Genomic DNA, 14,727 nt, shown 5'->3' with positions numbered 1-14,727 from the left:
AACGGAGGCTGAGATTAAAAAAAGAAATAACTAGGCCGGGCTGTAAGTTTGGACATTTAGTTATTGGAGTACCTGGATAAAGGACACTTTGTTTCCATTTTCCTCTTTCGAGTTATGTTATTGATATATTTCAAAAATGTGTTAACTTGTGGTATATATGTTGTAAATGAAGTAAAAGCACGCAAACTAAACATGAAATTGCGTGCAATATATCCGTTCTTCTGGCTTCAAGTATATACTTCGCACATTAGCTGCATCGGATTGCATGCTGCATTGGTATTGCATTTATATTATTTTTCTACATAACGTGTCGAGGTTCGATCTCCTCCTTCTTTCTGCGATACCTTTTAATACTACATATGAACAACAAAACACGTGTACGTTTTTTCTTCATTATATGCGACGTAAATATTTTCTGTTTTTTTGTAGGAATTTTGTTACGAGGTTGTTCATTGCAGCAACAAAATCAATATCAAATACCAAGTGAGCTATTCTTGACCGGTTGATCGTGTAATAATGATAAATAGAGTCGCTCGTCCTATAACCCATAAGAATTCATTAATTTATGTACTGGCCCGTTGGTTCTAAATTTTACCTTGAAGATGAGCTTAAGTTTTTTTTTTTTTTTTTTAACTAGGGTAGATTACCCGCTTCGCCGGCTTGAAACAAAACGACATCGGAAGTATCATTGTTTGTCTCTCCGACCCTGAAAACTACGGATTCGAAACTAATATCAATCATTTTCGATCATATATATATATATATATATATATATATATATATATATATATATATATATATATATATATATATATATATATATATATATATCCTCTGCCCCCTCCCCTACGTTGCACCGTCAAAGTAAAATGACAAAAACCATCTCAGGGCCGAACCTAATCTATGTTGAAAATTTGATCGAGATCGGTCGAGTGACTCAAGAGTCATGAAGTAACAAACATAGTCATATTCAATTTTATGTATACCCGGGTTCGATTCCTGGCGGGAGCTCATGTGGTTCGGATTCCACGTTAATTAGTAGGTCCACGTCTCATATAGCCTCGCTGCTGAAAGGGACGCTAAACTAAAAATCAACTCAACTCAATTTTATGTGTATATATATATATGTGTAAATTGCATGGTGTTCTGTATTGACCAAAATAATATCTCTGCCAAATATTGTCTGTATCTCATTCATTATTATTATTAAAAGTGTTTTAATACGTTAATTACTCCAATCATATTTACTGCAAGTCCCTATTGCATTCAATAAGTCAGTTTTACTAAGTAACTTTGCAAATTTTCACAACTAAACTTCCTGGAATTGAAACAGGTGAGCAAAACACAGGGAAATGCTCCTAATATAATGTTCCTCTCATCTGTCCACTGTGAAGACAGAAGACTGAGATTTACCTGTATATTGGCTATATATTATCTGTATTGTCTGGTGGTGGCAGTGAGAAAAAGCGCTGTGCTGTGTTAAGGAAATCAAGTTGTTTATCAATTGAACAAGAGTTAACAAATAAATAAATAAATAAATAAATAAATAAATAAATAAATATAAAAATCATGTGCTACAAGTTCATCCATATTGTTTGCAAGTTTTAATCTTATTTTGCACAAATGACTAAATGATTTCAAATGAATTGTTTCATTAAATAATGTATTGTTATCTATATCAATGCCTTCATATTTTAACTTTTCAAAGGGTGTTCTCAACTGCTAAGTTGATGATTCTCTTAATAACATCCATGAAAACATAATAAAATACAGTAACTCATCAGACGAAGTTAAATACTGAACTGAAGCAGACACAGCTATCTGGAATCTCTTTACTGATTGGCTGCTGGAAAATTCTTTGCTGATCAGTTTAAATTAATTATTATGCTCGGAAGGAAAGGTGTTACTCTTTATCAAAAAGTCGGAACAATATTTTATGTTCTCAAAACGAAACAATTTGGTTTAAATAGAAAGTATGGTTACCCTAGCCACGTTATTCTTATAGCACAATTAATAACAATTGAGTACCACTTTGTAATACTCAAAAAACTCTCAATTTCAAAGTATTAATATTTTGGCCACAGCCTTATGAGGTTGATGTCGACTTTCTGCAATTTATTTTGAGTAACTGGGGTAGTAACATCGCATCTTTCATTACTGAACAGTGAGCGACCTTGGCCAAACTCCAAACAGACCAACTAACCCTTCCAGCACAAGAAGTTAAACAATCTTATTACATATTAGTAAATCGTGTTAGACAGTTTATACTTCATACATGTTTACATAATTAACATTACGTGCCATGAATGTAGATATAAAATGTACTACAGCATCGGACTTTACACAAACAGCAGTCCACTGAATCATCAAATTAAATCAAAGGAAAGCCTTGTGCACAACCAAAAACTCTTGCAACATTGACAGAAGCCATGTTGTACTTGAGTGGAAAAGCCAGTCAACGAAACTAACGTCATTTTCACATACTGTTGTAAGTGGAGTGTATTGATAACGACACATATGTCCCGTAATTCACAGTGTGGAGAAGTGTGTATATATATAGCCACTAATCGGTAATAGGAAGGTCAAAACCAGAAGACAAGACCTGACCCCAAGAAGTGAATTATGTAGTATGGCTCTGTGCGTGATGAATCTATCATTACAGGCGCTAGGGCTGAAGATATTTTATGGCGGGAGAAAATGAGGAGTGGAAGCGTGAGTCTTGAGCGGTCTGGACTTTGTCAAAAAGCTTGGGGGGTCTATGAATTGTGTCAAGTCAAGGGGTCATAGCAGTTTTCTACATCACAAACTTCTTTTTCCATCTGCAGTGGTGCGTGGCGTTGATGCGTTCAAGCGAATGTGTTTGATGTCTGTTCTGTGGATTTTGAGAGTAGGGGTCACTTCACTGTTAATGTTTCAGATATATATATACAAGTAATGGAGATATTATGAGTAAACACGTTCTTGCGCGTGTCTAAGTGTTCTTTAACATCTCTCTCTTTCTCTCTTCAAATACATATGCAAAATGTTGTATCTACCACATCCTCTCCCGTGTCGTATTCAGTTATTTTATGCGCCGTAATAAATTAGGAAGAAAACGTTCGTTGTTGTTAAGTGGTCATAACTTTCTGACTCTTGGTACAAAAGAGCCTGAGTTTGATCTCGTGTAGGAGTAAATGTGATTCGGATTCCCAGTCAAGTTCTAAGTTCATGTCTCGTATAGTCTTGGTATTGAGTAGGGTCGCACGAAACGAGTCGAGACAGAATTTTCCTGACAAAATTCGAGTCGAGACACAGCTCTTCCAATAGAGAAGAATACATTTTTCGAGTCGAGACATCACTTTTACAGTACATTTTCGAGACGAGACAGCCTCAATCTTGTCTCGTGCGCTTCCCTATTGAAAAGTTAAGTCTCACAAAGAAAATCAGGGGTTTTCTTGGAATTTAGAGTCTCTTTTAGCAGTGAAGGTATATGAGACATGGTCTTCCCATCTCAATGTGTTATCCGAACCACATAACTCAGTGGTAGAGTCCTTACTTCTTATGCGTGGAATCCCTAATTCGATCCCCAGACAAGTAAGTCTATGATGGAGAACAACATGTCCGTGGATACTCCCGTTTCCTCCCACTTTCTCATTCCACCAATTCTTCCATCATTATTTACTTGCCTTAAGAGTTTTCATCCCGGCGAAATTAAAATACCGCTAATTTTACAGTAATTATGTGATATCTTCAAATAGATAAAAGATAATTGAAATATGGAACTAGAGCGCCCTAGACAATATTATTTTGCGTGAGGTACCGTTATCACAAGTCACCTAGTGGCTTTCCGTTTTCAGCTGTTTAGAAACGCGAAAATAAATGCCGATTTTCAAAATGGCTCGAAATCGAAAGCAGATAAGTGAGTCGTGATAACGGTATCTCATGTAAAATGATATTGTCTAGGGCACTCTTGTTCCACATTTCAATGATCTTTTATCTATTTGAAGATATCACATAATTAATGTAAAATTAGCGGCATTTTAATTTCGCCGGGATGAAGACTCTTAATCATCTCCCTTAGCCTAAAAGGCAAAATCGTGGGACGTAAAACTGAAAGATTTCATTTCATCTTTTTCGAAGCGTACGAGCTCCATCGGGAATCGAATCCGCCTTGGATTGAAGAATAGTTCCTTCACGCCGTCCAGATGACTGTTCATGGCTAAAATCAGAGAAAATGAGTTTATACTTCCTCACTTGGATCTTTTTCGAAGGTCATAAAGCGATCATTTTCTTTTTATCCATTGACAATGTATATAGCTTTTTTTTTTTAATGTCGAAATAAAGCTGTTTGACGTGATAACAAACATTTTAAACGGAACTGAAAAGATAAAACAATTAGTTCAGGCCAGAGGTTAAATATAATTTTGAAAAGAGGTTTTTTAACACAATAAAAGCAGAATAAAAGAACCATATCAAAGTCTTATGTGACGCCTACATTTATTTTTTTAAAAAAAGAAGAAGAAGAAGACAAGGAATCTGTATTATTTCCGCGAATGCTATAAAAGCTATGGTCAGCGTTGATATCTCTTTGTGAGTACCAAATACAAGATGTTTTCGTCCTTTTTTTTCATTTATTTGTAAATTAGCAAATCTTTTCAGAGCCAAAGCCATTTGAGACAGGACATATTGTTGAAAATTATTTTAAAATACTCATTTATTTAGTAGTTTTTACCGGGATCACTGTGGCTCAGTAGTACAATGTTCCCCTCTGGTGCTTGGGGTTCCTTGGTTCAATCCAAACTTGCGTCAAGTGGGGTTTGTGGTGCGTTGGTTTTTTTTTGGCTTCTCCCGTTTCCTCTCACTTGCTTCATTCCACCATTTATTACCCATCTTATTATCACTGTCTCCCTTTGGCTCGACAAGTAATGGTGGGGCGTTAAACTCGTAAAATTATAACCAGAAAGGATTTACATATATTTAATTAAATTGTATGCGCTTTCCTCCCTCTCCCCGTTTTACTCAAAATATTAAGTGCTAACATTTAAATAGAAAAAAATTCTCTCTCCCTCTCTCTTTCTGCAAGTGTTAACCGTATAAAGTTAATTGTGTTTTGTTGGAAAATGTTTTTTTTTTTTTTTTTTTTTTTTAACCTTTCTAGCTCCTAACCGTACTTCAATGAAACTTTGTAAATATATAACTAGTACAGTGAAACCTCCCTTAACAAACATCTCTATAATACGAACAGAATTTCTTGTCCTGTCAAAAATATATGTTCCCTTACGAAACAAAACCCTCCCTTTTACGGACACCCTCAAATACGGACGCGGATAGTCCTTTTTTTTTTTTTCAAATGTTTTAATAACCTCTTCATAACGGACAGGAATTATTCTCGGTTCTTCGATGTATTATGGTAGACAGAAAAAGCGTTTCCTCACAAGTGTATCTATCAACAGAACAGCTTCAAGTTAAACTTGAAATTCTTTTTTTTTCTGCCCTCAATAAACTGCTTTGTGATGGAAATCCTAGAAAACCTTCAACAAGCAATAACACTCAACAGGGTCAGTCGCATGGCCAAAAACTCTATGCGGAAGATCTTCCCTTCCCTAACAAATTTAGTCCTTTTCCTCTGGGCCTTGCATCTTTTCTGACAATTTCATAGATAACGAAACAAACATTGATTATTTTATAACATTTTCAAAAAGCAATGTTTCCTCTCTTACTTTTCTGGAAAAGCAACATTTTTTTTTTTTTTTTTTTTTTTTTTTTTTTACTTATGATAGTGGAATAAGTCTGGGTTGGAGTTTTCCCAGCTTCCTTTTTCACTTTCTCTAACGTAAAAGGATATTCTCTGTGATCGGGGCTGGGTCAATAAACATATGCACTCTCAATAACTTGCCTTTTCATCCATTCTGCCAACGAAGATACCGTGCCAGTACACAAACACATACATACACACACATGTTTCTTTCGCAACCATACTGAGGATTCTCAGAGGACACTTGCTAATGAGTTTTATTACCTTTATAGAGGAAAAAGATGCCATTTTTCGCTAAACAAAAGAGTTTAGCCGGTTAGCTGGCTCCTAACGCACCTTTTGAAAGGGTTCTGAGAATTTGAAATAAATGAGAAACGCTTTCACTAATTAATATTATTTAACAGAAATTAATTTCTCCTTCATTTCTCCTAGTAATTCAAATACTTACTAAATAGAATATTTTCATATTGAATTTTAAGTATGTACGCTCATAAATAATGCATTTACTGTATATTACTGCGTACAGTTACAGTTGTGAGAAATTAAATTTCTGTAATCTCTCTGTAACGGACACCTCTCAGTAATGGACAAAAATTCATGTTCCATTGATGTCCGTTATTCAGAGGTTTCACTGTAGTATTTTTCGATGTGCCTGAATTTGGAGCTCCAATAGGAATACTCTATTATATATATATATATATATATATATATATATATATATATATATATATATATATATATATATATATATATATATATATATATATATATATATATATATATACAGTGGCGGATCCAGGATATGATCAAGGGAGGGCTAAACCTTTAGTTTCCCGCTTTGTCCAGTGTAAAGCAGGATTGAAGCCCATTTTATCCAGTGTACACCTGAGCGTCAAGGGGGGCTATAGTCCCCCCCTTGGATCCGCCCTTATATATATATATATATATATATATATATATATATATATATATATATATATATATATATTCTATGAATTTATGGACGGGTACGTATATTGTCATTCAAAAGCCTGATGTGTGAACCATGAGTTTAAGGTAATTACGGTCCGGGCAGGAGCATTCTAAGAGCTTTGTAAGCAGATTTTAAAAGGATGTATCTCCGTGATTTTAAAAGGGTTTTATAATAGAACACAAGCTAATACTCGGACATATATCCGAGGTAAGTACTTCCACTGGGATCACGAGCGATTGTCACTTAGCCACGAAGGAGCACAGGAAACATGATCGATTTGTTGATAATTGTGCTCGTCACCAGATATTGCCACACTTCTCGTCTATCTTTGTTAAAACAAAGGAGAGATGTATCTGTCACCTGCTCATCTGCTCGCGCTGTATTGTGTTTTCTTAGCAACATCTCTTCATCATATGGCAACGTCGCGTTAACAGCCTTTGTTTCATTCGTCTGAAGCCTAAAAGCCATCGTTTGTCCCAATGCTTTAGTTATCGGCTCCTCACCTTCAATTTGCTGTTCATACCCTGTCTTACCCTCATGCTTAGAGGAAGAGATAAGCATGGTGTTCTTGTAAGGACAGTAAGCTGTTTCCTGGCACACCATTTCAGCTATGGTTCTCAAGAGCTCACCTTTATACTTCTGAACTATGCTATGTATAAGGAAGGGAAAACTTAGGATTCAGCTGTGTTCGTCCCGAGTGTAGACAGATATTAGTATTCCAAGATTAGGTTCTATCTTCTCTCTTAACTTTCTATTCAAACCGGAAGGGGTAGAATTTTTTTTAATGGACTTAGCATCCAAGGAATGGATTCTACCTACACTCTTTTCCATGTTGTAAAAGATTTTCCCTTTGAAGGCGTAAGTGGAACTAGGTTGAATAAATCAGAGTCCGGAATCGAGTCCCACTACCGGTTTATTATAAAAAATCCTCTAGTATAACAACAGTATTTGGAGAAATTCTTTCAATAAATAATGCATTTTTTTTACTTGTGCGAGACAGAAAAGGGTAGTCCAAGACCGTGCAACCTTGAGGCAGGATCTCGACATTACTCCAGGCAAGCTAGGTAGAGTGGTGTAGGAATCCCCAATGCTCCGAAGCAAACAGTGAGCGGGTTAAGAGTCACAGAGCACCGAAGCAGGCTAAGCAACTGAGGTTGGGATCTCGATACAGCTCCGAGCAAGCTAAGCCAAGTGGAACGGAAGCCAAGAGTACCGCAGCAGACTAGATTCTATGAGGTTGGGTTAATCCTAGAGCTCCAGGCAAGCCTGGTAGAGTGGTGTAGGAATCCCCAATGCTCCGAAGCAAGCAGTGAGCGGGTTAAGAGTCACAGAGCCCCGAAGTAGGCTAAGCAACTGAGGTTGGGATCTCGATACAGCTCCGAGCAAGCTAAACCAAGTGGAACGAAAGCCAAGAGTCCCACAGCAAACTAGATTCTATAAGGTTGGGTTTCCTAGAGCTCCAGGCAAGCTAGGTAGCGTGGTGTAGGAATCCCCAATGCTCCGAAGCAAGCAGTGAGCGGGTTAAGAGTCACAGAGCCCTAAAGCAGGCTAAGCAACTGAGGTTAGGATCCCGACAGAGCTCCGAGGAAGCTAAGCCAAGTGGAAGGAAAGCCTAGAGTTCCGCTGCAGACTAGAGGCTTTGGGTTGGGTTTCTTCTAGAGCTCCAGGCAAGCCTGGTAGAGTGGTGTAGGAATCCCCAATGCTCCGAAGCAAGCACTGAGCAGGTTAAGAGTCACAGAGCACCGAAGCAGGCTAAGCAACTGAGGTTGAGATCTCGATACAGCTCCGAGCAAGCTAAGCCAAGTGGAACGGAAGCCAAGAGTACCGCAGCAGACTACATTCTATGAGGTTGAATTAATCCTAGAGCTCCAGGCAAGCCTGGTAGAGTGGTGTAGGAATCCCCAATGCTCCGAAGCAAGCAGTGAGCGGGTTAAGAATCATAGAGCACCGAAGCAGGCTAAGCGACTGAAGTTGGGATCTTGATACAGCTCCGAGCAAGCTAAGCCAAGTGGAACGGAAGCCAAGAGTCCCGCAGCAGACTAGATTCTATGAGGTTGGGTTAATCCTAGAGCTCCAGGGCAAGCTAGAGGAGGGGAAACCAATCGAGGACTGGTAACTGTCCATCAAAAGTGGAACGGAAGCCAAGAGTCCCGCAGCAGACTAGATTCTGAGGTTGGTTTAATCCTAGAGCTCCAGGCAAGCTAGAGGTGGGGAGACCATTCGAGGACTGGTAACTGTCCGTCAAATCCTCTTCATTATATAGGTCCTCCGAGCGACGGTGGCGCTGCTGTTTCCATGTCATCATGTAGACGGTAGAGACCTGCACGGGCCGGGCCGGGCTTGGGCGGGCCGACTCTGTTATTTCTTTGGGCCGGGCCGGGCTTGGGCGGGCCGACACTGTTATTTCTTTGGGCCGGGCCGGGCTTGGGCTGGCCGACACTGATTTCTCTTCAGCTCGGGCCGGGCTGGGGCCGATCAATTGCAATTCTTTAATAATTATTGGCTTTCGTTACACGATAATTGGAATCAAGCCAAACGTTGAAGAAGTGTGTCCGTGGAAAATGTTACAAAGAATGCAATAGCTATTTACAGTTTGTGTTGCTTAATGGCTCCACTTTCACTATAGAGAATTGCAGGCATTATGCGGTAAATTGAGCTCTAACCTTGGCCTTCACTGAACTCAAAATATAAAAATAAGGGGTGGGAATGTTTTGTCTGTCGCTAAACAATATTGCCATCTTTATTTTATGCTAAAAATCAATTTAGATTTTTGTTACAGGGAATGGAGTTTTCATTCTCTCGATGACAGGCCAAGTTCTAGGAGGCAATGGTACCATTCGGGAGGCAAGCGTCAGGTTGTGAACCAGAGTTTAGAAAATTTTTCTGAGGGTTAGGTCAAATTTAGTACTAAATTTTGAGAAAGATTCGGGCTCGAACTAATTTTTTTTAAATTATCGGGCCGGGGTCGGGCCAAAAATTTTAAAATTAATCGGGCCCGGGCCGGGCTTGGGCCAAGAATTTTGAAAAACTTACCGGGCCGGGCCGGGCTCGAGCCGAAAATCTCCAGAACTTTTCGGGCCCGGGCTGGGCCGGGCCTAGGTACGTTCGGGCTGGATTGGGCTCGGGCCGAAAAATTCGGCCCGTGCAGGTCTCTAGTAGACGGTGCTGGTGGATCGTCGCTTGCTTCTTGTAGCAATCCAAAGTGATGTGTATTACTCCAACGTAAATACATGTGATTGATGTTTAGAAACAGGAGCACTGTGATTGTCTTCAAACACTAGTAAGTGGTACATTACAATCTACTAAAACCGGAATCGGTATAAATCTACTACATTTCCGACTTTAACATTGATCTTCATAGAGCAAAACCAGTAAAAGGCAAGTCATAATTCTATACTCGTAATAATATGACAGCCAGTAATTAAAATGTTTGACAGAAGGTTCAACATTTAACTACTGTCACCAGCCCGGTCAATGACCATTGTTGCCGAGAAACAGTGTGAAAGTATATAAGCAGTGATTATTGAACAATCCTCTCCATCTTTTGTTTACAGCACGTGCAGCTATCTGTTAGACGCCAGCTTTCCTTAACTGTACAATAAAAAGGGATGTCACATTCCAAATAACAAACTAATAAATAAACATTGTGGGTTTATGATATGATGTAAGACATTTCTGCCAAAAAAAAAAACGAAAGAAGGAATTTACGGTTTTTAAAGTTATTTTTGGATCATTGGATCAAAAGATCCAATATATTTCAATCATTTTACTTGTTCCGACACCTTCGCCCCTTCAAATATACATTCTTCCTCAGCACAAGCTGGCAACGTGGCTGCTCGCCGGGAAACAGAAAAGCGCAGGAAATATAGCAATTTACTCGACAAATATCATTTTGTCGCTATAGCTGTCGAATCGGGTGGTTCATGGGGTCCCGAAGGCCTTAACTTTATAAAAGAAGTTGGTCATCGCATTCGTTTATCGTCAGGAGATGCTAGAGCAACCTCGTTTCTACTGCAACGCATCAGCATGGCAGTACAAAGAGGGAACGTTGCATCAGTTTTGGGAACGCTACCCTCTGGTAAGGAACTGGAGGAGATCTTTTGTTTGTAATCTCGGCGAAGGTTTGAGGATGCTGTTGTGAGGCTTATCACAATAACGTGTATTAGTGAATAATTATATTTTAATAATCTGTAAAATGTAAATTGTGCACTGTTCAAGGAATGTAATATTTTGTAGTTTTGCCAGCGGACTTAGTGCAAAGTGGGATCTTATTGTTGTCTAATTTCTAATTTTAATTAACTTTGAATGTTACAAATTTGAATGAGGCCGTCGGTTAAATTTTAATTTAAATAATTAGGCAAAAATAATTTGAATAAAATTTCAATCAAACATTTTCTTGTACACCTTATATCTGGAGAACTACATATAGTGTAGCCACACCCAACCTATCACTTAACTCAGTATGATGTGCTTATCCCATAGAAAATACGAAAACTCGATTTAGGAGAAGTTAAAAAAAATTGTGGTCCCTGATCCAAGAGCCAATATATTTTAATCAAAAATTTTCTTATATGCCTTATATCTGGATAACTACATATAATGTAGCCAAACACAAACTATCACTTAGCTCAGTACGGTGTGCTTATTAAGTAAACAATACAAAAACTCGATTTAGGGGTCGTTCAGAAAATTTGTGGCCCCTTATCTAAAATCTAATTATTAGCCAAGATCGCAAACTTTTTATTGATTTTTTTTTTTTGACCATTCCTAAAATTCTTGTACAGTATAACCAGGCTAGGCCATGTGGAAACAGTTTCTTCAGAGCATAAAACTGCCGTTTTCTTTCTTTTTTCTTTCTTTCTTTTTTTTTTCCATTATGCAGGAAAACTTCATTTTGAGCCTTAAATTCATGTATATTTCTGTTTCAGTTTTGTCTGTCCTCTGTTCTTTTATAATGTCAGCTTCTGATTATAACTTTAAGAATATATATATATATATATATATATATCCTCTTAAAAAAGAACGAAATAATAGAATGAAAACTTGCTTTAAAAATAATGAAGCCAAGACATTAAGAAGCAGAGAGATGGAATTTTCTGGAACAAGCAAAAATGGGGAAAATATATATATATAGAATAGGAAAAAAAAAGTAGATAACAGTGTTGTGTTTTGTTTTGCTCTCATCCCTTTCATAATGTCATCAAAATCACCACTACTGCACGTTTCCTTTGTTATTTTTCCCTTCTTACTTAAAAAAAAAAAAGACACACTCCTCTTTTCCTTGTGCTTTTCTGACATGTATATTTTAACTTCTAACAACATAAAAAGTTTCTTTCTGTGATTTTTCAACGGTAACAGACAATTTTAATTTTTTTTTCTTTCTGTTCTTTTAGTTTTTTTTAAAAAAAGGAAAAGAGACACACAAATAAAGAAAAAAAAGTGTAGTACTTGTTTTTTTTTCTGAAAAGTTAAGGATTTTTAAAGTTAAAATTATCATCATATCAAAAAAAAAAAAAAAAAAAAAAAGTGAAAAGAAAAGTTATCATGCCAGCAGCAAAAGCGAAACAAAGACATAAATAGACATCACGCTGTTTGTTACATAATGGTAGCATCAAAAGAGACAACTTAGGTATACACAAAAGAAGAAATTTAACAACATTCTGTATATTGTCCACTTCAAAGAAAAAAGTACACATAATATATATTATACAATATGTAAAGACCGTATGTATATATGTTTCCCCAAAAGTAAAAGTTTATTACATTTTACATGCACATTTTTTTAAAAACTGTATAATGTTTCTATTAGATTATATTCTATTTGTTTGTTTGTTTATTTGTCAAAGCTTGCAGCTAGAATTTCCTCCTGTTTCCTAGTAACTAACTAAAGCACTCTGAAGAGATACGTAAACGCGATGACAAAATACCATTTTTTGTGTTAGTTTTGTCATCTTACGGGAAAATTAATTAAAGCATTACAAATATAAGTTTCCTTCCTAACACAGTAAATGAACTCATATTTCAAAATACTTACAGTATGTTGTGTAACTATATTTTAGAGGATGTTTTGCAAAAAAAAAAATCGTAAATGTATTTCAAATACTTCTCTTTTGTTGCAGGTTTGAAGCGACCATAGCGGAACACATTATTGTGACCTTTACTAAGAAGGGGGTAGTCATCAAATACCTCCTTTCAAACAATATGGGAGCGAAGAAAATTTTTGATGAATTCACACAGACAGTGACCAATGACTGTCTTTCATATAGCATAGTGAAATTGTGGGTAACAGGGTTCCGGAGGGGCACCGAAGATAAGGAAAGATATGAGACACCCAAAACAGTGTTGATCGTAGAAACTGTGGATCGTGTGCAGGACATGATAACGAAGGATGTTATAAAATAGAGGATCTGCCCATAGGTATCTTTATCATATGAACTCAGTGAAGCTAAAAAACAATCGAGCATCGTCTGAGCCGGCAGGTCTGATTGTCTATTCTCGTTTCCGCCATGATTGTTGGCTCGAAACTTTGCGACCTTAGTGGCGCGGAGTGGGCAGGGTAGGTGTGGCGAAGCTGTGACGTATGGCTTCAAGATTTTGTTGTATGGGCAGATCCTCTATTTTATAATATCCTTGATGATAATTACAGGCAGGCGAACTAGTCTATAACATATTGCAGAGACTCTAGGAATGAATGTGGAGAGTGTGCATTGCGTCGTGCATAAAGAACTTGGTATGAAAAATTGTCGGCAAAGTGGGTGTCCAAACTCCTCACAGCTGATCAGAAGCGGACAAAACGGAACCGTGGCACAGTGTGTGTTGTGTCGTTGTTCAGTGAGTGCTTCCAACTTTATCAAATAAATTGTTACTGTTGACGAAACGAAATTATATGTGTACGATTCCGAGACCAAAACTCAGATATGCAGTGATGTCATAGTGGGTCATCAAGGCCGAAAAAATGTCACAGAAAAAAAATCCGCTTAGAAAGTGATGAGTGTCATTTGGATTGTGAGGGGTAATACTGAGCGAATATGTGGAAAACGGAACTACATTGAATGCTGAAAGATATGTAAAGCTGCTGGAAAAATTACATACCGCATCGAAATAAAAGAGGCGAGGAAAACTGTCCAGATGTATCTCCTTCTTCCAACACAATGCTCCTTGCCACAAAGCAGCCAAAGCAATGCACAGACTGTGTGAACTGAAGCTCGATATCATTGACCATCTTCCTATTCTCCAGATCTGCCCCCCTCATACTATTATCTTTTCTCAAAATTTAAGATACACCTGAAAGAAACTGAATATAGAGATACTAATGACGTCGTAGCATCTGCAGAGACACGGTTTGCAGTACGAGACAGATTTTTTTTTATTATTATGGGATAGAATTGCTGTAGAACCGTTGTATTAAGTGTGTCAACCTACAAGGCAACTACGTTGAATAAAATGCTATCACTGTGTACTTGGCTTCATGTTTTCACTCCAAGGCTAGAAACTTATCTACCCCCCCTCGTATTATACCATATTCATGTATATGCATACAAACGCTACTTAATGAAACATCAGTTAAGAGTCTTCATCCCGGCGAGATTAAAATACCGCTAATTTTACAGTAATTATGTGATATCTTCAAATAGATAAAAGATAATCGAAATATGGAACAAGAGCGCCCTAGACAATATTATTTTACATGAGAAACCGTTATCACGGCTCAGTTATCTGCTTTCGATTTCGAGCCATTTTGAAAATCGGAATTTATTTTCGCGTTTCTAAACAGTTGAAAACGGAAAGTCACTAGGTGACTTGTGATAACGGTACCTCAGGCAAAATAATATTGTCTAGGGCGCTCTTGTTCCATATTTCAATTATATTTTATCTATTTGAAGATACCACATAATTTCTGTAAAATTAGCGGTATTTTAATTTCGCCGGGATGAAGACTCTTAAGTAGATGGAAGAGTTGTTCAGTGCTAGTTCGAGACCTTTATGCGTCGCCTCTGACAGGAACAGTAGGACAAACCTC

At 37.5% G+C, this 14,727-nt stretch overlaps 1 protein-coding gene across 2 annotated transcripts in view; it reads left to right on the top strand.

Annotated features, from left to right (window-relative positions):
- The window catches only part of LOC145688861 (uncharacterized), a 402,147-nt gene extending 387,778 nt beyond the window's left edge, over positions 1–14,369 (top strand). Inside the window, exon 4 of one of the 2 annotated variants that reach the window (XM_081763029.1) lies at positions 12,827–14,369. In XM_081763029.1, coding sequence (XP_081619155.1) covers positions 12,827–13,109 — 283 coding nt within the window. In that variant the 3' untranslated portion in view covers positions 13,110–14,369. The remainder of the gene's footprint in view (positions 1–12,826) is intronic. The other variant, XM_081763030.1, reaches the window with a different exon arrangement.
- The last annotated feature ends 358 nt before the right edge of the window (positions 14,370–14,727 follow it).

The sequence above is a fragment of the Thermobia domestica genome, chromosome 7 (genome assembly GCF_964235325.1).
Source record: "Thermobia domestica chromosome 7, izTheDome1.hap1.1, whole genome shotgun sequence".
In the NCBI taxonomy this organism is placed as follows: Eukaryota; Metazoa; Arthropoda; class Insecta; order Zygentoma; family Lepismatidae; genus Thermobia; species Thermobia domestica.
This window is presented reverse-complemented; position numbering and strand designations above follow the sequence as displayed.